General features: G+C 32.3%; 2 protein-coding genes and 2 pseudogenes across 3 annotated transcripts; 2 read left to right on the top strand and 2 right to left on the bottom strand.

Moving 5' to 3' along the window:
• The first annotated feature begins 3617 nt into the window (after positions 1 to 3617).
• Positions 3618 to 7233, top strand: LOC18600235 (protein NDL1-like). 2 transcript variants are annotated; one of them, XM_088806817.1, is made up of 11 exons: positions 3618 to 3800; positions 3900 to 3999; positions 4349 to 4446; positions 4579 to 4667; positions 5331 to 5391; positions 5508 to 5594; positions 5665 to 5742; positions 5815 to 5871; positions 5986 to 6041; positions 6256 to 6391; positions 6648 to 7233. In XM_088806817.1, exons 1-11 carry the CDS (start codon positions 3732 to 3734, stop codon positions 6879 to 6881), a joined length of 1065 nt encoding a protein of 354 aa, XP_088662943.1. In that variant the 5' UTR covers positions 3618 to 3731; the 3' UTR covers positions 6882 to 7233. The 2 variants fall into 2 exon arrangements, with proteins under 2 accessions (XP_088662943.1, XP_007030622.2); XM_007030560.3 differs by having other exon boundaries at positions 3619 to 3791.
• A 4075-nt stretch (positions 7234 to 11308) lies between these two features.
• Positions 11309 to 12786, bottom strand: LOC18600234 (ornithine decarboxylase pseudogene; annotated as a pseudogene).
• Positions 12787 to 14858: 2072 nt separating this feature from the next.
• LOC148762998 (protein transport protein Sec61 subunit beta pseudogene) lies at positions 14859 to 15104 on the top strand (annotated as a pseudogene).
• A 3540-nt stretch (positions 15105 to 18644) lies between these two features.
• Positions 18645 to 19517, bottom strand: LOC108662042 (ornithine decarboxylase-like). Its single transcript, XM_018121087.2, has 2 exons — positions 19494 to 19517; positions 18645 to 19372 (listed from the first exon to the last, which is right to left on the bottom strand). Exons 1-2 carry the CDS (start codon positions 19515 to 19517, stop codon positions 18773 to 18775), a joined length of 624 nt encoding a protein of 207 aa, XP_017976576.2. The 3' UTR covers positions 18645 to 18772.
• Positions 19518 to 22930: the final 3413 nt, after the last annotated feature.

The following is a 22930-nucleotide window of genomic DNA, read 5'->3' as shown; positions in this document are numbered from 1 at the left end:
GGCACCCCAAACATCGTAGGCTTGGTCCGTTTGTGTATTAATATCTAACTTTGCATTCTATGTTAAATTCCCATTAAATAAGAGCTTTGCTTCTTGCATAATGTTTTTAGATTGGTAACCTAACTGAATGAAATTCTGATAGCTGTAGCCTTTGATACCTTCAGCCATATCATACTAGAAAAATCTTACATGTGGGAAGTGCTTTTTTAGTGGAAAACTTAAGAAACTTGCCATTGGGATTTGCAGTGACCTTGACTTGAATAACAAATGGGATATTCGAGGTCAAATGTCAAAATGCACCATAACTGTATTTTTATATAGGATTTGAGATTATGGGGAGAGGATGGTCTGTCCCAAGAAAAAGATGTCCACTTTCCCTGATTGACTGGCATGTTAAGTTCCTTAGCTTTTAGGGAAACCTTCTACTGTCTTGTCACCTAATGTCTTAGTAATGGCAGAGGAAAAAGTATTGTAGTTTCATGAATTGAAACACCCTTGGTGTATAGTGGTAGACTTTCCGAGATGGATTGGAAACACCCTTGGTAGCAGCATTTTCTTGATAGATTGCGAGCTGTGCTAGGAAAAATCTGCTCTGAATTTCACACCATCAAGACTTAATCGAACTCCTTAGAGCAGTAACTTCGCCGCCCTTCTATGCATACAGACTTTGTGAAGCACATATAACGAATTCATTTGATTTCTCTGTTGATCTTCTTTTTCTACTGATTTATATGCTTACTACTACGATATCAAAGGCGATATGTTCAATTTTGTACATCCCATCAGCATTTTCAAATGTTCAAAAACGTTCAACTCTCTTATCTCCTTCCTGCCCTGCATAAAAGTTATTACATGTTATAGATATGCAAGATCATCAGGATCATTGAAGTCTTTGTGTGGGATTGATTGTTATCTTGCTGATTAACTTTCCTAGTGAGTAATCGCGCTCGATTCTTACTGAAGAATCAGCCAGCTTCTCATCTATACATCCTCACTGCAGCACATATACGTAAACTGATGAGCATTTGAGTTCCTAAAGAGACACTTTTCTGGATACAGTTTCTGGTTTTTGCTACCTGTGAAGCTTACTCTTCCTCCTCATATTGCCTGCAAAACCAGTAAATCAATGAATTGACATCAAAATATCTGCTTCTTTATAAAGTATCTAGTATGAGAATCTTCTCAACCCAGTAATCCCTTATTTTTGTGTTCCACATTTCTTGAACATTTTAAATTCGTACAAATACGACGTTTGAATTTTTAAAATTAAAATAAAAAATGATAAAAAAAAAATACAATGTGTCGATATCGGACATAGATATCTCAACTCCATGTAACGTCGACTCAATGTAAGTTTTTTTTTTATAAAATTAAAATTTTGAAAATAATAATCATAATTGGCCTTTTTTGGGGTGGCTTTGTAATAATAGCAAGTTATGTGGTAATAGTTAAAGAGCGGAAGGTCAACATCCAAAGCAGAAGAAGCTGATGGGTCTGATTGGTGCTGCCACAAAATCCAGAATGTAGGCACAAGAACACTCCCACTTTATATTCCCTCCTGTGTCCACGGCGTTTTCCCCATGTGCAATTTCGTCCTTTACGTCCCCGACAAAACAGTGTTTTTAAATTTTTTTATTGCTCTTTTTGGATGCTTCTGTCATCATATTTATCTTCTACTTAAATTTCTTAAATTATATATTGTATATATTTATAAATTTCTTAAGTTTAGCATAATTTTTTATAAAATTTAACTTTATTTAGCCTATATTTTTAACATAAATCAAGTGAGATAAGCAATAGGATTGAATTGTTTTTTATTTCAACTTCCTTTCTCCAGTCCTATAAAACAAAAAGCGAAATATATAAAGATATTTTCTAAATTTGCGAAAGAAGAGTATATTTATAAAATAATTAAATTCAAGATTTATATTAATTGTTCTTGAGGTAAGTGTTGTGTATAGATATAATATATTATTAATGAACTAATGCTATTTTTTGTTAATAAATAAATTTAAAAATTGAGAATTTTAAAAAATAAATATTTATAATTTTAAAAATATTTTTTATACGTTTATGAGATAACACTCTATAATTAAGTGATAGTGTATAGATATAATTCACTAACAATCTGTCAAATATAAATCATAAATAAAAGCTAAATTATTATTTTTGTTTTTAAAAATAAATAAATAAAAACTATAATTTTTTTAAAATTTAATTAATCATAGATGAATTTTTATGATTCTACGTTAATAAGAGATGAGATGGATATTAAATTTGTAAATCAAAGTTTTTTTCCACTTAATAAATATGTTGAAAATATAAACCCATAAAAAATGGTGACAACTTATCCAATTTTCTCATATAATAAAAAAGAATTATGATAACGAGAATGTTATGTAATTTAGTGTAATAGAATATCATATATCCTTACATTAATAAGAGATAAAATGAATATTAAATTTGTAAATAATTTTTTATTTAATATATATATATATATATAATTGGAGTTAAAAATAGAATTTCGAGGAACACGAATGCATAGATATTATTTTTGTCTCAAAAGCAAGCTTGGTCTCGTACTTGGATGGGCCATAGAGTTTTTGTGACAAGCGGCCGTGATTAGCGTTTCAAAACGCGTTTTTGGATTCCAAGGAAACAGCCCAATCAATGATCATGACTACCTTGCTTTTTATTACTACTATTTATTTTTTAGCATAATTACACACATATTCCCAACATCTTTTCTTATGACATTATGAGATTTTATTTAAATTTAAACTTATAAATAGCTAGCTCATTTCATAGAAAAGAAATCAATAAATTTACTATAATTATAAAGGAATCGTTGGTTAATTTAATTTAAAGATATATGAAATTAAACGAGTATATGTGCCATTGAATTGAATTAATAAAATAATTATATCCTTAAACCATTACACCAACCTAATTAAATACACTACACTAAACTTTTATTATCTGTAAAGAAAAAAGTAAATATCACTGAAAATATTATAATTCTTTCTAATGCATATATTTTTATGGTAAAATTAATATCATCATCAAATAAAGTATTTTTATATTTAATTTTAATATTTAGATTAATCACTAATGCATAGTATTTGTATATATTGAATAATTTGGGTCGTTCGGGATGAACCATTACTAATTTAAGAAATTAAAGATTTATGTAAATTTAAATTAAATGCATAAATTAAAAATAAAATAAGCATGGGCAATGATGAGCTGGCGTACAACTCGTAGGCTTCCCCTCGAGTATTCCTTTTAGCGGCTTCCAGGTGGCATCCAGCTGTATGATGCCATTACGAAATTACTCTTAAGGCCTTTCAAGCGGCGCCGTTTTACCCCGTTCGCCATCTGCTTTCGTCGCTTCCTCCTAAATTGCCCTCAACTGACCGTTTTATCTGCCCCCAACGGTCACCTGCCCCGACTAAAAACAAAGAAAAAGACAAGGAGTCAACGCGTTGACCAATGGCAAAAGAGTCATTCCACGAGAACATGGCAAGTGTGATGTGTAATTTCAGGGCCAAATTGGGGGCGTTTGAGTCATTTACCTGTATCTCGTGAACGAAATTTTTTAACCCTCAGACACAGCCAAAGCAGGAAGAAGGAAGAAGAAAGAAAGCGGAGGAGTTGGAATTCCCACTCAGTGAGTTTGCTCATTGAGTTTCTTTGCATTTGCTCAGAGTAACTGAAAGAAAAAAAGACACATGGGCGAGTTGAGTGACTCAGTATCCATTGATATTGATATGGTTCCTTTTGGAGGGAAGGTAAAGCGAGTAACTAACTAACAAAACCGCCAAGTACAAAGCTTCAATCTTTTTGTCTCATTTTTCCTTTCTATTTTTATAAGAATAATAGTCTTTTTTCTTTTGCAGGAGTTTTTGGTGAAAACAAGTAGAGGTTCTTTATCTGTTTTTGTATGTGGGGATCAAGAGAAGCCTGCTTTGATAACTTACCCAGATGTTGCTCTTAACTGTATGTTTCATTTCTTGTTCTTTCCTTTTTAGTGGAAAGATTGAAACTTTCGCGGTTTTTTTTTGGTTAGCTTTGATGGGTTTGCTTCTTTTACTTCATATATGTTGAAATTGAATTGAGTTTTGCAGCTTTTAGAGTCTTCTGTTGTTTGATTAATTTCTTGCTAATTTGTTCATTTCTTAAGTTTTTAAAGTTGGCTATTCTTGTTTTAGACTTCAGTAGATTCTTGTTCTGATTTTTGAAGTTCTTTGCCATTTGGGTTTTAATCGATTACTGATATTGGTTCCAAATATTGGAGTATGAATATCTTTTGATATATGGTTGTTTTGTGCTTTCTTGGTTTCTATAGACATGTCTTGTTTCCAAGGCCTATTCGTTTGCCCGGATGCAGCTTCTTTGTTGCTTCATAACTTTTGCATTTACCACATTGATGCCCCAGGGCATGAGGTCAGTATTAGAAATGTATTTGTTTCAACAATGAGTTGTTTATTTAGTTCTTAAATACCTTGTCAGTTCTGGTTTTCCTAATTGGATGATACTAATAAAATCTGTATGCCATTTGTTTAAGAGTTTTTGCAGTTAGGAGCCAATGTCATATCTTCAGATGTTCCATTGCTTAGTGTGGATGACTTAGCCGATCAGGTTGCAGAAGTGCTTGATTTCTTTGGGTATGTAACTAATGCTTGTCAGCTCTCACTCTTTTCTACTATTGAGCATTTTGACTAAAAGGGCAATGATAGGACTAACTTCCTTTTATTTTATATTTTTAAATTCTTTTATTGAAGTTAAGTTATAATTTTCTATTCCAAAGCATCCAAAAGTATTTTGGGATACAGAGGGTCATTTTGCATTAAGTTATTCCTGTGTTTCTTGATTGGATTAAACTGTTGTTTTTCCTTCAGTTTTTATATATGCTCTGTGTTGCATGTCTGATGCTTATTCTGCTAAAATTTTTGCCTCTCATTGACCCTTGACTTCCATTGCTCTGATACTCTGATATAATATATGTGTTCCACTCATGCTTAGTTTCAATTGGTATTACAAGCATGCCAAATTCTTTCAACTAAATCTTAATTCTTACGTATTTTTCTTCCGACAAGTTATAAAATGTAAAGCAGATCGACCTGATTTGCAACATTATTATAACCAAGTTCACTACAGATATATTAGAACTCAATAGAATTTATTTGCTTTGCACTACGTCCCATGAATTATTGGTATACATTCACGCTCCCACCTTGTTGTGGGAAATATATATCTTTTCCCACTCTTTCTCTTTTCTTTCCCCACCCCTTTTTAATGTTATAACTGATTTTAGTTTTTAATATCAGGCTGAAAAGGGTTCTATGCTTGGGTGTAACAGCTGGTGCATACATACTTACACTGTTTGCAGTAAGTTGGCATAAGATATAATAGTCAGCAGACATTTTTTTTCATATAAAAGATTATGTTTTGTTTTGATATTCTGATTCTTTGATGGTCTCATGTTATTTTATCTTCTGTGGCAGATGAAATATAAAGAGCGAGTTCTTGGATTAATTCTTGTGTCTCCTGTTTGTAAAGCTCCTACATGGGCTGAATGGCTTTACAACAAGGTTCTAATTTGCAGCCCCATATCATTAACAGTTATAGTGAATTTTCTTTGTATTAAATTTCCTCTTTCAGGTGTTGATGAACTTGTTATACTTCTATGGTATGTGTGGTGTATTAAAAGAATGCCTTCTTCAGCGCTATTTTAGTAAGGTAATCCACGTCACTTTTTTATTGTCATTTCTTATATTTGTTAGTGTGGTAATTGTCGAATTCTTCTTGTAGGAACTTAGGTCCAGTGTGCATGGTACAGAATCTGAGATCATCCAAGCTTGCCTAAAAGTAAGGAAATTAATAATAGACAAACACTCTGGCACCAGAGCAGACACATCCATATTTTTACTTAAACTAAGAGAACCTGAACTTGTAGTGATCCTTTTGGTTGTGTGATTGCAGTTGCTGGATGAAAGGCAAAGTCTGAATGTTATGCGCTTTCTTGAAGCAATTAATAAGTAAGCTCATGTCACTTATCTGTTGTCTTGCCTGCCTTTGTTTTCCTTTCACAAACTCCCTCATCTCACTGATATTCTCTTTCTAGTTTCCTGTGAAGTTCTCTTCAACGAAAAATGAAAGCTCAGATGTGTGTGTGGGCACACACACCTGTCTTCTTTCTTTCCTATAGCTAAGTACATTTGCCATGGCATTGATTGTGAAGTATATTTGCAGGAGACATGACCTTACAGATGACTTGAAGAAATTGCACTGTAAGACTCTTATTTTTGTTGGTGAAAGCAGTCCATTCCGCACAGAATCTGTGCATATGAGTGCCAAAATAGGAAGAAAGAATTGCACTCTCGTTGAGGTAAATTGCTCAGCGTTGATTCTTTTCTCTTTTCTGCTTTTGTAGTTAATTAAAAGCTTTTAAGTTTGAAATGGAGAGGGGGTAAGCAGCTTGATTGTTTCCTCTAATAGATATCCTGCACACATACAATTTTGGCTGAATACATTGAACCAGGATCGCTAAAACTGATTGTGTTCACATAGTACCTACAGATATTAAAAGATTGAAGAAAAGCTTAATGTTCTTGTTAACGAGCATGTTTTCTCTTCTTTATCAGGTTAAAGCATGTGGCTCATTGGTAACAGAAGAGCACCCATTGGCCATGCTCGTTCCAATTGAGTTCTTTCTGATGGGGTTTGGTTTTCACAGACAACCACATTTTGCTACATCTTCTAGCAATGGTTCAAACCCTTCCAGCCCATCAAGCCATTCCTGCATAGCTCCCGAACTTCTCTCTCCTGAGGGTCTAGGGATCAAGCTTAAACCCATCAAAACCCGTGCAGATATTTAAATTTGATGAAGAGCTAACCACCTTGAAGCTTTTATTAGTTTTACACGTATCTGATGTAACACTCCAGGAGTAGGATTTGACTTTCTGCTCATTCCATCAGTTTGTAGAATACCTTTGAGGTAGCGTATTCTTTCATTGTGTTGGTGGGATAAGGTTTTTGGTGTTCATTGATATGTTAATTTTGATTGTAGATAAAATTGATGATTATCTTGTACTTAAGTGGATAGGATCATTCTTTTGATCGGAAAGAATCATTTTGTAATAGCTGTAAATGTTGTACACACGAAAACTTGGGGGGACAAGATCTTGTATCTGATGTAAAACTTCAGAGTAGGATTTGACTTTTTGCTCATTCTGTCATTGATTCAGCATTAATATGATCAAGTTTTCTAATAGAAAGGATTCACCTATTATTTCTATTATCATCCTATTCTAGAAAGAGGACGACAACCTTATTTGATACAAAACCAACATAAGCTAATCTGATTACTTATTCACAGAGACACGGCAACCATTGTGATTTATAGGAGAAAGAGCAGCCAGCATCATCCACAACAGAATCAAAGAAAAGCAGAGTAAACGTATCCGGTTGCCCATAGAATGAGGCTATAGACAATCACAAAGTCATCCCATTACAACCAGGTACCAATGGCCACTTCACAGCTCTCCTTCGAGTGCTTATCATTCTCTACTCAAAGCCCTTTCCCCTACCACTACATCTATCTTACCATGGCCTCCATACCTACCCAGTATAACCGTGCCAATCTCCAAATAAAACACTGTTACAACATAACTGACCAGAGCACTTCCGAATCTTTGCCTCCAGAACCTTTCATTGCCAGGTTCACATCAACACAAGAACAGCCAGAACCGAGGGTCACAAAAAACAGATTGACACCACGTAAGAGCAAACTTTGAATAAACAGACCCCCCAAACTAGTCAAAACTGAAAGAACCGAATGCCACCAAAGAGGTTTTGTGACTTAACAATGATCCATTCAGCTCCTAATCCGCATAACCTATACAGCTAAGTAAACATCCTACAGCATCAGGTTCTTGATCTTCAAAAACCATCTTGTGCATCTGACCACCATAGGAGCAACCAGCCTATCTATGAGACCTCTCGAGAGGCAGAGAAGGTGACCCTTTTGCCAGGCCGAACCACCAAAGCACAGCAAAAGCTAAAACCCAAATTCATGTTTTAACTCGGCAAAAAGCACTCAGCCATACAGCTTAAATGGCAGAGTCTGATATTAATACAAATCATGCTTTCCCACCCAAAAAACAATGACTAGAATAACTTACAGTTTGATGTTTATTAATTTAAAAGCTATAATTTTTTTTTTGCTCAGCCAAAAGAGAAAGGATATATTAATATGATTGATAATTTGTACAAAAAATGAGCAAAGAAACCGCTCAAAGCAGCGACACAACAAAAGAAGCTGAACAAAATGGCTGGAAAACAGAACAAATACACAAAGCGAAAAAGGCTGAAACATGAAGTCAAAAGTGACTAGAGAGGGCGGAAAAATGCTGGTCTGGAATCCCATGCATCAGTCCACGATCATGGAGCATATTTTAACCCAAGTAGTTGGCTCCTTGTATCGCATTCTAATGATAATTTTAAACGGCTGAACAGTATTAGAAAACCAAGGATCCACAATATGGCAACTTCAATGCAACTTTAATCAATCAACTGTTTCTTTTTTATTATAACAAGTACCATGAAGTTACTTATTATTTCTATTTCACAAAGCCATAGACAATCATGGAGCAGTCTTAAACATTCATAGGAGAAAACCAACATAAGCTAAACTGATTGAGCAAAAAAAAAAACATAAGCTAGTCTGATCACTTATTGAGCGAGACACGACAAACATTGTGATTTATAGGATCTAGCAAAGCCAAACCACTTCTGCATTTCTTTCTCTGGGATTAACTTTTATCAGAGTTCGCAAGGTAAGTTGGAATGTCTGATGTTTTGAACCCATTGAAATCATTCGCACGACAAGAGGTGTAAGCGCCCATGTCGTGGAAGACCAGCCAATCATTAACTTGTAGATCTGGCAGCGGGTAACCCTCGAAAACCGTATCAGCCGGCTCACATGTTGGTCCAAAAACTGTGGAATTGTATGTCTTAAGCCCTTTGCATGTTATAGGCGTTGTTGCTGCCATATTTGGTAAGAGGAGTGCAAAATCACATCACCATGGACATACCTCAAAAAGTTCATAAACCCCGACAACCCATCGTTAATCCAATACTCTTTAATCTCATTCCTAATTCGCTTCCCTGTGTAAGATATTGGGCAACTCTTTAAAGATAATTTCGTAATTTTCACAACATTTCCTAACATAATAAAGCTTCGAGATGCTTAGCTCTTCAGCAAATTTGAATATGTGCAAGAATTTTGATGGGTTAAGCTTGATCCCTAGACCCTCGGGAGAGACAAGTTCGGGAGCCATGTAAGAATGGAAGGTTGGGCTAGAAGGTTTTGCACCATTGCTTGATGAGGTAGCAAAATGCGATTGCCCGTGGAAATCACCCCATCGGGAAGAAATACAATCGGAACTACATGGCCAACGGGTGCTCTTCTGTTATCAATGGACAAAGGGTGCACATTAACAACAATATCAGGCTTTTTCTTTTTTGCACCACCTAGCTCGGTGGGTCTGAAGGGCGGAGCCTCCTCACGGGCCCCCCCCGAAATTTTAAATTTGTTTACATATTATCTAAATTTTTTTAATTTTTTTATAAATTTTGTTAATGATCCCTTCAAAATATTTTTTTATTTAATAATTAATATAAATAAAAAATAACAAAATAATTTCATATGCTTGACTCAATTTTAATTTTTTTTAGTTTTTTTAATTTATATTATTATTATTTATATTTATTATTTATTATTATTTTATTTACTCATATATTCTAAATTTCTATAAATTTTCTTTCACAAATTTTTATGAACCATCAATTATCTAAAATTTTTAAATTTTTTAATAAATTTTCTTAATAGTTCTTTCAAAATATTTTTTTATTTAATAATTAATATAAATAAAAAATAACAAAATAATTTCATATGCTTGACTCAATTTTAAATTTTTTTAATTTTTTAATTTATATTATTTTTATTTTTATTTATTATTTATTTACTCATATTTTCTAAATTTTTATAGATTTTTTTTTACAAATTTCTATGAATCATCAATCATATTCTTTTTTTCTTTTTTATTCTATCTTCTACTTATCATGTTCTTCTTTTTTTTATTATATGGATTTTATTTTCTATAATTTTAATTTTTAAAAATAAATAAATTATTATGTGATTTTTAAATATAAATTACAGTGTTGCACTTTTACTTAAAATTTCATCAATGTATCATTTTTTATTCACAATAACCAATGCATTCTAGCATGTATGTTACAAATTTTAAGTAATAAAGATATACATACAAATTAACAGAATTAAATAATTATATTTCTTTCAATACAATTTTATTTATTATATTTATTTTTAATGACTCTCAAAATAATTTTTTATTTAATAATTAGTTTTATTTTTCAAATTATTTGGTAAAATCAAAGTCATTATGGTTAACCTATTGCTAGTTAAGCCTAACAAATAAATTCTAACTAATATATTAAGCCTATCAATTTTTTTTTTAAAAAAATTGAGTCTATTAATCCAAACCCATTAAATTTTAATATAAATTTAAGCATATCATAAAGTATTATATTTTAACAGTCCAACCTAATAGTCTATCATAACATATTATATCTCAATAATTCAATTTAATAACTCAATATGTTAATTAATAATTTAGTAAAAAAATAAAAAATAAAGGCAGAGCTAAAACTATTCAAGTTAAGGTGAGCTGGTTAGGTGATACATGTGCATGCAGCTAACATTCCTCGCCACCTAAGAAACCTAGCGAAATCTAACAATAATCTCACATCATTTAGCAAATTTCCCACATGATGATCATGCGTGATTTACTCGATTCTTAATTTTTCCTACCATACACCATAGCAAAACGTGATTGAATGAAGTTAGAAAGGAACAAAAACAATGGCAATAATTTTGAGCTATTAATGTTCTTGTGTGGTCAAGAGAAAGCACGGACACATGCATGGTGAAGTAAAACGAAAAGGTATTGCAGGGGAGACTTGCAGAGAGAGCCCAAAGTCAATAACGAGAGTCGCAGAAAACAAGAAGGTTACCCCAGGAAAGGGACGGGCAAAAGCACCAGGTGAGAGTGATCTGATGTGCCTTGGTGACAAAGGGATGACAAAAAATAACCCAAAGCAACCTAGCCATTACAAACAACAATTCACCTATTATTTCAATACAACTTTAATCAATCAACTGTTTCTTTTTTATTATAATAAGTACTATGAATTCACATATTATTTCTATTTCACAAAGCCATAGACAATCATGGAGCAGTCTTAAACTTTCATAGGAGAAAAAGAAGACAACAACCTCATTTGCTTCAACAACCAACATAAGCTAATCTGATCACTTATTGAACGAGACACGACAACCATTGTGATTTATATATAGGAGCTAGCAAAGCCAAACAACTTCTGCATTTCTTCTGCAGGGATCAACTTTTACCAAAGTTCGCAAGGTAAGTTGGAATGGCTGATGTTTTGAACCCATTGAAATCATTCCCACGAGAAGAGGTGTAAGCGCCCAAGTTGTGGAAGACCAGCCAATCATTAACTTGTAGATCTGGCAGCGGGTAACCCTCCAAAACCGTATCCTCCGGATCACATGTTGGTCCAAACACTGTGGAATCGGATGTCTTAAGTCCTTTGCATGTCATAACGTCGTTGCTGCCATAGTTGGCAAGAGGAGTGCAAGTCACATCATCATGGTCATACTTCAAATAATTCATAGACCCCGACATCCCATCGTTAATCCAATACTCTTTAATCTCATTCCTAATTCGCTTCCCTAGAATGCTTGTTGCTAATGTGAAAGGCTCGTTAGCAAAGAAACGACCAGGTTCTGCCATAATTTTTAAGCCAGTAGCAGGCCCATTAGGAAAATACTTTTGCAGAGCAACTTTCACGGCTGAGGCTGCTTCAGTAAACTTTGGACCGGATGTGAAACCTCCACCAATGTTTAGAATATGCATTTTAGGAAGGCCAAGTTGAGCTGCTGTTTCAAATGTTGTTTTAGCTGCTAATATTGCTTCTTCGAATGCATGGTAGTTAATGGCTCTACTACCAATGTGGAATGAGACACCAACAACATTGAGCTCTGCAGCTTGAGCAGCTTGGAGAAGAGGAACGATTTCCTCAGGGAGTGCACCGAATTTGGAACCGAACAGAAATGCTGCACCACTGGTTTCCGGGACTTGGATTCGCATCAACAGGGCACATTTTGGGTGCCATTTTTTAATCTTCTCAAGTTCACATTTTGAGTCAAAAGTAGCCAAGTTAACACCAACTTTAGCGGCATACTTGATGTGAGACTCAGGTTTGCATGTGTTTGCGAAAACGATCCGATCAGGTGAAACCCCAAGAGACAAAATGGTTTGAATCTCAGCACGGCTTGCACAATCAAAGCTGGTGCCCAAAGCTGCCATTTCTTTGAGGAAAGCAGGGTTGGGGTTGCACTTGACAGCATAGAAAGGTTGAACCATGGGAAGGTTAAGAGTCCATGCGTCCAAGAGGGACCTGACAACACCCAAATCTAGCACGTAAAATGGCCCCATTTCTTCTTGTTGTTCATTCAAAATGATCGATTGAATGAAAGCAATCAACTCATCTTTTGATAAGCGTGTTGCTGCAACCCTCTTTTCTGTCACCATTGCTGGACCAACCATGGTTTGGAAACTCTTGGGACTTGATAATAATGAATTAATGATCCCTCGGTAGACAAAAGAGGAAGATAAATTATACAAAAGAGTGTGAGTTTCCCAAATGATTAGGAGGGCCTATTTATAGAGATAGATATTGAAATTTCATTACAAAAATATATCGCACACTAAACACGTTGTTAGTAAAGACCGCACGTCATGGAGGTAAAGTGAAGTTTAGGTAGAATAGAGCTATGCAATGTGAAAATGGTAGGAACAGCGTGTGTTAAATTTGAGTCACAAATTTTAATGCATTGTAAGTGGGACCTCTTTGAAGTGGTTTTACTTCTTGTTTCTGGATATTATGTTGCCTGGCACTCAAAGTTTCTGTAATTCCATGGACAAACAAGGAGAGCCCTTTCCCAATTGATCAAAAACCTGAAAAACCCTCTTGGTTTTGAACATTCAAAGTTTCTGGACTTTCAATTTTTTTTTGAAAAGTAGTGAGCTTATATTAATGTTAAAAGGCACATTTACAATATACAAAAGCTGGAAGGCTTGGAAAAGCCAGCATCCATTGTATCAAAAACTGCAGTGGAACCAAAAAAAATAATGTGCAGTGCCATCTTTTACTCCCTTTTCACCTGTTTACAAATCCTTCCACCCCCTCGAGGTTAGTCTAATCTCCCTCTCAAAATGTATTTGCACTACCAGATAAAGTATAATCAAACAAAAACTGTACATAAACCTTCTATATACACAAACTTAGAGCAATAGTCAGCCCTGATTTTCAAGTTTTGATGCTTGATTTGTACAGAAAATTGAAAATTCTGATTTGGGTTTTCTTCATAATCTCACTATTTCTTAAATATTTATTCTTGAAGTTGCAAATAAATTTTCAGGTTCTAATAACCAATAATGAGAAAGTGAAGAGATATATCTGATGATGCATAGACTAAGGAGCAAAGACAATGTTTTTTATGTAAAGTTGCCATTTTAGAACTTGTTTCTCTTCTTTTTTCTTCATTGTATACATTATTCTTTTCCAAGTCTTCTTACATGTTCTTGATTATTTTTAATATACTCCAAGCATCTGTACTTGCTTTGCTTTTCTCTCCTTTAGACAACATGTGTTGTGTCCTCTCTGGATCCTATCTCAAGACAAAGAACAACCCTTCCTAAAGCAAGCACTTCATCTGATTTTCAACTATTCAAATTTTGGAAATCTAGCAGATCTCCCAATATCTGTATTTGACCACTTTGTCTAGCATCAGAGGTTAAGCAATCAGTTGTACTTACTATGTTCTGTAAGAGGCGAAGAGGAAGGAAGGAAAGGAGGTTGAAGAAAAAATTATATATATTTTTGTGACATAATATTTTTAAAAAAATTTAAATTATTTTAAAAAATTAAATAAAATTTTATATTTTATTACGTTTAATCAAATTTTTATATTTTTATTTTTTAAAAGATAAATCTTTATAATTAAAAGTTGACTTAACTGTCATTAGTAAAACCATACTCATAATACGCTCATGTGATATTGCTGTACAAGATAAAAATATCATATCATATTATTATAACATGTTAACATTCGATGAGATATATGTTAACATATCACGTCGACGCGATGTTATATAAGTAAATAAATAATATTTTAATTAAAAATAATTAACAAAAAAAGAAAAAGATAATTAGTCAATGTGTTCTTTAAATGAATATATTTTATATATGGCAAATACTATAGGGTATGTGATGGGATGCATATAAAAACAATGATAGTATTATTGATGGCTAGTGGTAACTACAAACATTTTTTTTTATACTCTATTGACCTAGATTTAGACTTTGAATTTTTTGTTCTAATTTAATATTTTTTTATTGTCTAGTTGATTTTTTATTATTTATTTTAATTTTTAAAAGTAAAATAAAAAAGCAAAAAGAGCCTTTGAATGATTCTACCTCTATATAAATTAATTATATTATAATTATGTTATATTTTAATTAAGGATGATTTTTTTTACCTTTCAAAAATAAATTGTTTTAAAAAATAACCATCTTTTTAATTTTAATTGATTTTAGCCAAAAGAAAAAAATTTTAGACAAAATTGTCCTTAAAGAACTCTCTTTATATTCAAATTACACAATATAAAATTTGAGTCGATTTAGAAATGGCAACTAGAACAGCTTCACCAAGAGAAAGTGCAGTCACAGTTACAAGCCTGAGGAAGAGAAAAATGACAAACAGTGCGACCTCCAAAGAGGTTGCTAGGACTATACTGCAGTTTTATACTGATTATGGAACAGGGCTCAAGATCTTCCCAAATATCATGCTGGTCATGAGTATTGGTTTCATTGCTTTTGTTGTCATTCTCTATATCATGGGCAAGTTGTACTTTGTTCATAGGGAGGCTTGAAAAGTGCATTAACGTTAGCAAATTAAGTTCCAATCTGCTGATTTTTAATTTTGCTTTGATGGATTTGATTTCTCTCTCCTTTCTTTATAACATCAATATATTTTAATTTTTGTTTACTAAAAAAATAAATAAAAAAATCAGAAACCTAACTATCCAAATTAGAGAATTTTGGATAATTTCTTTTCGTTCAAATCCATTTCATCCATTGAATAATTTTTCAATATATATTCATTTTCATGTCAATTTTTTTAACTTTTATCTTTATTATAAAAATATTTAACTTCAAGAGTTTATATCCCAATAAAATGTAATAATAGAGAATAAGTTATACGTTATATTTTAAAAATGTTGTTATTACATACTATATTTTAAAAAATATTGTTACAATTGAAAAAAAAGTTATTACACATTTTAATTTCAAGAGTTTATATTACAGTGAAATATAAAAAAGCGAGTTACATACCATATTTAATAACAAAAAATAAAATAAAATGACACTGTAAACCTAAACAGATGTTACACACTTCAGCAGAAGATGTTACACACCAAAACTTCAACAATAAATGTTATACACCAAGGTTAAAGCTTCAGCACCAGATATTGGTCAAAACTTCATCACCAGATGTTACACCTAAAACCAAAACAAAAAATGTTACACACTAAAACTTCAACAGCAAATATTACATGCCAATGTCAAAGCTTCAGCACCAAATGTTACACGCATTAAAGTTGAAGTAGAAGACATTACAAGTCAAGGATGTCAAAGCTTCGGCAATAGATATTACATGCCAAAATCAAAACTTCAACACCAGATGTTACATGTCAAAAGTTCCTTCTTCCTATTGATATTACACGCCAAGGCATGAATCACTTTGTTACATACTAAGGCATATTCTATCAAACTTGAATTACTGAAAAACTCAACATTAATAAACCTAAGAACTTATTGTTATTCACCATACCATACTTTTTTATCCAGAGACGATAGAAAGTTTTGTAAATGTAAACTAATAAATCTAAGAATATGTTATTACTTTTCATGTTATACTCTTTAGTGTATAAATCAATGATGATTTTACAAGATAACGAGAGAGAAAAATAAAGAGCACAGTAAAATGAAAAATACAGCAGACGAATGATAAGAGAAAAAAATTGAAAGTATTTAATTTATTTGAAATAGTTTTAAGGGCATTTTTATCATTTTATGGCTAACTTTGACAAAAAACATTTAAATTTATTTTGATACTTACTTTTGAAATCGTCTTTATCAATAGAATTATTTCTGATCATTTTCGTTTTTAATTATGTGTCCATTTCAAATCATTTATGATATTGCTTTTTTCTTTTATTTTATAATATTTAAAAAAAACGAAAGACAAATGAACAAAAAGTAAATAACAAAAACACTATTCAATCAAAGCTTTAATACATAAAGAGTTTTCGCTTATGTTTTTAATTATTAGGGTTTAGGATTGAGAGCAACACTTGCATGCAGCAAATCTGCCACGATAATTATGATTTGCTCTGATTTCTTTGGTTACTGCATCATATAAAAACACGATTAAGGGAAGTTAACGATAGGAAAAAAAAAATGGAAAAAAGCTATACCATTTTCAAATTGAATAAAGTTACTGAGTAGGTAGGGTCGCGAGATGTGCATTCATCTGATCATCCACCTTCCACAAAAAGGAAAGCCTTAGCAAATCTCCCACTAATTAATTAATTAATTAATTAATCCCAATGCCATCCAACAAAATTTAGCAAATCTTCCACAGCATAGTCACGATTTACTCATTTCTTTTGCCAAATACACCATTTGAAAAACGTGATTTAGTGAAGTTAGAAAAGGCAACAAAAAATAATAGTAATAATTAGGTAGCTTCTACTGTTTGGAATCGTTAACGATTTTTTTTTTTTAACTAAAAGCGATGTTTCATTGAAACATTGTATTGAGCAGGGAGGATCAGCCGAAGCTGTACAGAGGTTTACAAACACAGGAGAGTGTCACATCTGGCATTAGCTACCATAGAGGTTGTCTAGTCATATTACATAGAATCTGACAATATAAACAAAACATTTGTATTAATCACTGAAAAACTATATAGTGGGTTTAGCCTTTCGGTACTGATCATGCAGCTGCTTACAAATACTATATTGAATATTCTGTATAAAAACAGAGAACACCAAGCATGTCACAAACATGTTGGAATGAACAGAAATCTCAGAAGCGACATAAACAAGGACAACAAAAAAGCAGAGCAGGGTATAAACCAGAAACATAAACAATTTGTCTTAACTATGAGATAGAGTTGACAGTAGAGCTACGCCAAACGCAAAGACATTAGTCATCACTGAAAGCGCTCTAATCAAAGACGAACTTATGTGTCTACTCAGGTATTCAACTGTTCATATCTTGAAATAAAGAAGTTGAGGTATATATTTATGACATCTCATTGCTTCTAAATTCTTCATCAAATTTCAATATCTGCACGGGTTTTGATGGCTTGTTGTGCTGGAAGGGGTTTGAAACCATTACTTGATGAGGTAGCAAAATGCAGTTGTGATCTGTGGAAACCAACCCCATCAGGAAGAACTTAATGGGAACTACATGGCCAACGGGTGCACATTAGCAACAATATCAGGCTTTTTCTTTTTCTTTTTTTTTTCTCGATCAATATGAACGAATGACATTAACTTAATGATCGCTTGATTTTTCTTCGTTATAATTGTTGTGTAGCTTCTTTATCAGTTTATCTTGATAATGAATGACATTAACATAATTATGAATTAAGAAGAAAATCAACTGTCCTTAAAGAGTGTATAATTAGGGGCGATGTTGTATTAATGATAAAGATAAAGTACAAAAACAGTAATTAATTACCCTTTTCCATGATTAAAAGTTATTTTAAGGTTTTTTTTTTGGTCTTTATTAATTTTTTATTGACTAGAGGATATCTCAGATTACGAGGGCTGCCAATGAAGCAGCGGATTGCCTTGCTAAGGAAAGGGGGCAGCGAGAGAAGGAATTAAACTCATCTGGGTTATTAATGGGGAACTTCAATCCAAGCAGTAGCAGCAGCTTAACGAGGTGAAAAGGCATGTTCCTGACCAGAGTTCCTTTTTGTGTATTGTGCTGAAATATGGTTGTTAATATGGAAAATGTATATCTTGTTGTCCCGGTTTGGATTATGTGTTGGGTTGTGCTAACCTCTTGTGGTTGTGGCGATGGTACATGTACTGTTTTCGGGTGTTTAAGGGATCACCAGGATGGTTCTGCAGAATACCTTTCAGGTAGCATATTTTTAAGTGTGTTGAGATAACGTATTATTTTGGCTCATTACATCAATGGTTCAGCCTTATTAATATAATCAAGTTTCTAAAAGAAAGGATCCACACTAATATGGCCACTTCAAATACAACTTTAATCTATCAACTGTTATTCTTTTTTAATAACAATCAAGGACAATGAATTCACCTATTATTTCTATTTCAGAAAGCCGTAAACAATCATGGAGCAGTTTTAAACTTTCATAGGACAACAACCTCATTTGCTACAAAAACCAACATAAGCTAATCTGATCACTTATTGAACGAAGACACGACAACCATTGTGATTTATATATAAGAGCTAGCAAAGCCAAACCACTTCTGCACTTCTTCTGCAGGGATTAACTTTTATCAGAGTTCCCAACGTAAGTTGGAATGGCTGATGTTTTGAACCCATTGAAATCATTCCCACGAGAAGAGGTGTAAGCGCCCATGTTGTGGATTACCAGCCAATCATTAACTTGTAGATCTGGCAGCGGGTAACCCTCCAAAACCGTATCATCCGGATCACATGCTGGTCCAAACACTGTGGAATCGGTTGTCTTAAGTCCTTTGCATGTTATAACGTAGTTGCTGCCATGGTTGGCAAGAGGAGTGCAAATCACATCATCATGGTCATACTTCAAATAATTCATAGACCCCGACATCCCATCGTTAATCCAATACTCTTTAATCTCATTCCTAATTCGCTTCCCTAGAATGCTTGTTGCTAATGTGAAAGGCTCGTTAGCAATGAAACGACCAGGTTCTGCCATAATTTTTAAGCCAGAAGCATGCCCATTAGGAAAATACTTTTGCAGAGCAACTTTCACGGCTGAGGCTGCTTCAGCAAACTTTGGACCGGATGTGAAACCTCCACCAATGTCGACAATATGCATTTTAGGAAGGCCAAGTTGAGCTGCTGTTTCAAATGTTGTCACAATCAAGTACAATGAATTCACCTATTAGGTAGACATTTTATGTTACAGAGCTCTGCAATGTGAAAGTGGAGATATATATCTGATGATGCACAGTATGAGGAACAAAGATAATGTTTTTCAGGTAATGTTGCCATTTTAGAACTTGTTTGTCTTCCTTCTTCTTCATTGTATGCCTTATTCTTTTCCAAATCTTCTTACATGTTTTTTTTTTCTCAGCAAATCTTCTTACACGTTATTGACCAATTTTTAATACACTCCAAACATCTGCACTTGCTTTTGCTTTTCTCCTTTAGACAATACATGTTGTGTCCTCTCTGGATCCTATCTCAAGAAAAAGATCAACCTTTCTCTAAGCAAGCCCTTCATCTAATTTTCAACTATTCAAATTTTGGAAATCTAGCAGATCTCCCAATGTCTCTGACCACTTTGTCTAGCACCAAAAATTTAAGCAATTAGTTGAACCTTACTCTCTTTGGAAAGAGGGGAAGAGGAACGAGGGAAAGGAGAATGAAAAGGAAACTTTTATTTTTCCATTATATCATTGGCCTGTTAGGAGGAAAATAAGAGAAGATTCTTTCAACAATAGAAGGAAAATACTTAATCAATTTAAAGTAACAATTTTACCTGTAATATCTTTCTTTCCCTTCATTATTCATCCTATTATTTAGTTAAGATAAATCTATAAATTATTTAATTATAATTATAATATAATACTATTACTTAATTAGATTATAATATTTAATTAGATCGAGCTGGAATCGATTTCAACAGATGATAACTATATATATACAAGGTACATTTTTTATAGATCTTAATAGTTAAGCTAAAGAGTTATTTAAAATATTTATATCTAATACAAATAATTAATGAATAAATTAAAAAAAAAAAGAAACCAGCAATAAATGAATTGTAGCGTGAATTGTAAGTGGATGTATGAATTTTTTGTACTATTCATAAATTTGGTATACTATTTTTATTGTAAACTATTTATAATAAAAGAATATTATTATTTTTATTATTATTATAATAAAAAATACTAATCATGCATGCTCACCCATACTGTCCACCTAGCTAGGTAACTTTTTAGCCAATTTGTTCTTTGAATGTATATATTTTATTTGTGGAAAATGCTGTACAGAATGTGATGTAATGGGATGCAGATAAAAACAATGATTGTGTAGTTCAATTTGACTGCGTGATGCCTAGTGGTAACGCCAACCATCATTTTTTAGACTTTATCGACCTAAATTTAATTAGACCTTGCATTTTTCGTTCTAATTTCATATTTTTCTATTGTCTGGTTGATTTTTTTATTATTTATTTTAATTTTTAAAAGGAACAAAAGCAAAAAAAGCAAAAAGAACGTTTGAATGATTCTGCCCCTATATAAATTAATTATATTCTAATTATTTGTTAATTTCAAATCAATTATGATATTTTTTTAATTTTGTAATAACTTTTTAAAAAGTAAAAGATAAATTAACAAAAAGTAAATGATACAAACAATAATTAATCCAAACTTTAACTATTTACTTTTCATAAGATATTTAATATATATATACATGAACGGTAAGAGAAAAGTGAGGCTAGCTCGTATCAATAATTAAAGTTTTCACAGTAAATGACAAAAACACTAATCAATTCAAATTTTAACAAATAAAGAGTTTTCATTTACTTTTTCATAAGATATTTTTATATATATGGATTGTCGAATAATCGAAACTTTAACGATTTACTTTTTATAAGATGTTTAATATATATATATATATATATGAACGGTAAGAGAAAAGTGAAGCTAGCTCGTATCAATAATTAAAGTTTTCACAATAAATGACAAAAAAACTAATCAATCCAAATTTTAACAAACAAAGAGTTTTCATTTAGTTTTTCATAAGATATTTTTATATATATGGACTGTTGAAGAAGAATGAGGCTAACTTATACCAAAAAATATAATCTTCGCAGGTGATTCTCTTACATAAACTCTCTTTTATGTTAATAATAGTCTATTTTCTCTCTTTTGAATCATGATTCATGGGATCATCATCAAGTCGCCAAAGCCTCAAGGCAATGGTAAGTCTAACAAGGGTGAACCATAAAGAAAACAAAGCCTCAAGGCAATGATAAGTCTAAAAAGGGCGAACAATAAAGTAAAAAAAAACCCAAAATGAATCTTAATGATAATTTAAAAATTATAAGTTGAAGTATGAGTTTTAAATATTTATTGATTTTTTTTGAAAACTAGTATAATTTTTTATTATATATTTTATAAATATCCCGTCACAATTACGAATTGTATACAAATTTATCATTTATGAATATGGAATATTAATAACATTCTTATAAATTCTAGATGTTATGATTGTGATTTAAATATAATTATTGAAAACATAGTAAAAGCAAAGTATTGTAATAACACATGCTTTTATCTTCTTTTTTTTCTCTTGCCGACTACACATATTACACACGGGCTTTGTAGTATCTCAACTCAATTATAAACAATTCTAATTATTAGAATTTAGGGTTTAGGACGCTAAGCAGGGCAGGTTTTAGATGTGCATGCAGCAAATCTTCCACTAATCTCAATACCGTCATTGTCCAGCAGATTTTAAGTAGCAAATCTAGCCGGCACACGATAACCATGATTTGCTCTGATTACTTTGGCTACTGCATCATATAAAAATACGATTAATTGAAGTTAAAGATAGGAAAAAAATAATGGCAATAAGGTATAGGTTATACCAATTTCAAATTGAATATAGATATAATGAGCAGGTGGGGCACCTGCCTCAAAAAGGAAACCCTTAGCAAATCTCCCACTAATTAATTAATTAATTAATTGATAATCCCAATGCCGTCCAGCAGAATTTTGCAAATCTCCCGCCATTTCAAAAACGTGATTTAATTAGCGAAGTTAGAAAAGGAATAGTCTAATAGCAATAATTAGATAACATTTTTTATTTAACGTTTTTACCTTTTTAAAGAGAAGTACTCTGATTAAAGATGAATTTAAAAAATTTTCATTGGAAAGGTCGATATATATATGTGTCACTCAGATTAATATTCAATTATTCATATTTTGTAATGAAGAAATTGAGATATATATCTGTGCATCTCATTGTTTTTAATTTATTATCTATTTTTGAACTTAAAAAATATTTTCAGAAGTAGAAAATTTATGTATATTACATAATGAGTATAATAATCATAAATTTTATTTAAAAGTTAAAATTAACATACCAATGAACACCATAACCTTCTCCCACCAACACAATCAAAGAATATGTTACCTCAAACTCAAATCCTACTATTGGAGTGTTACATTATATACGTGTAATGGCTTGTTGGGTTTTGATGGGTTAAGCTTGATCCCTAGACCCTCGGGAGAAACAAGTTCGGGAGCCATGCAGGAATGGCTTGTTGGGTTGGCTGGAAGGGTTTAAACCATCACTTGCTGAGGTAGCAAAGTGCAGTTGTGATATGTGGAAACCAACCCCATCAGGAGGAAATACAAGAACAGTTAATGACCCTTTTTGTATGATTAAAAATTATTTCAAGGTTTTTTTTTGTCTTTATAAA

This window comes from Theobroma cacao, chromosome 5, assembly GCF_053813885.1.
Source record: "Theobroma cacao isolate CCN51 chromosome 5, ASM5381388v1, whole genome shotgun sequence".
NCBI classification, from domain to species: Eukaryota; Viridiplantae; Streptophyta; class Magnoliopsida; order Malvales; family Malvaceae; genus Theobroma; species Theobroma cacao.
This window is presented reverse-complemented; position numbering and strand designations above follow the sequence as displayed.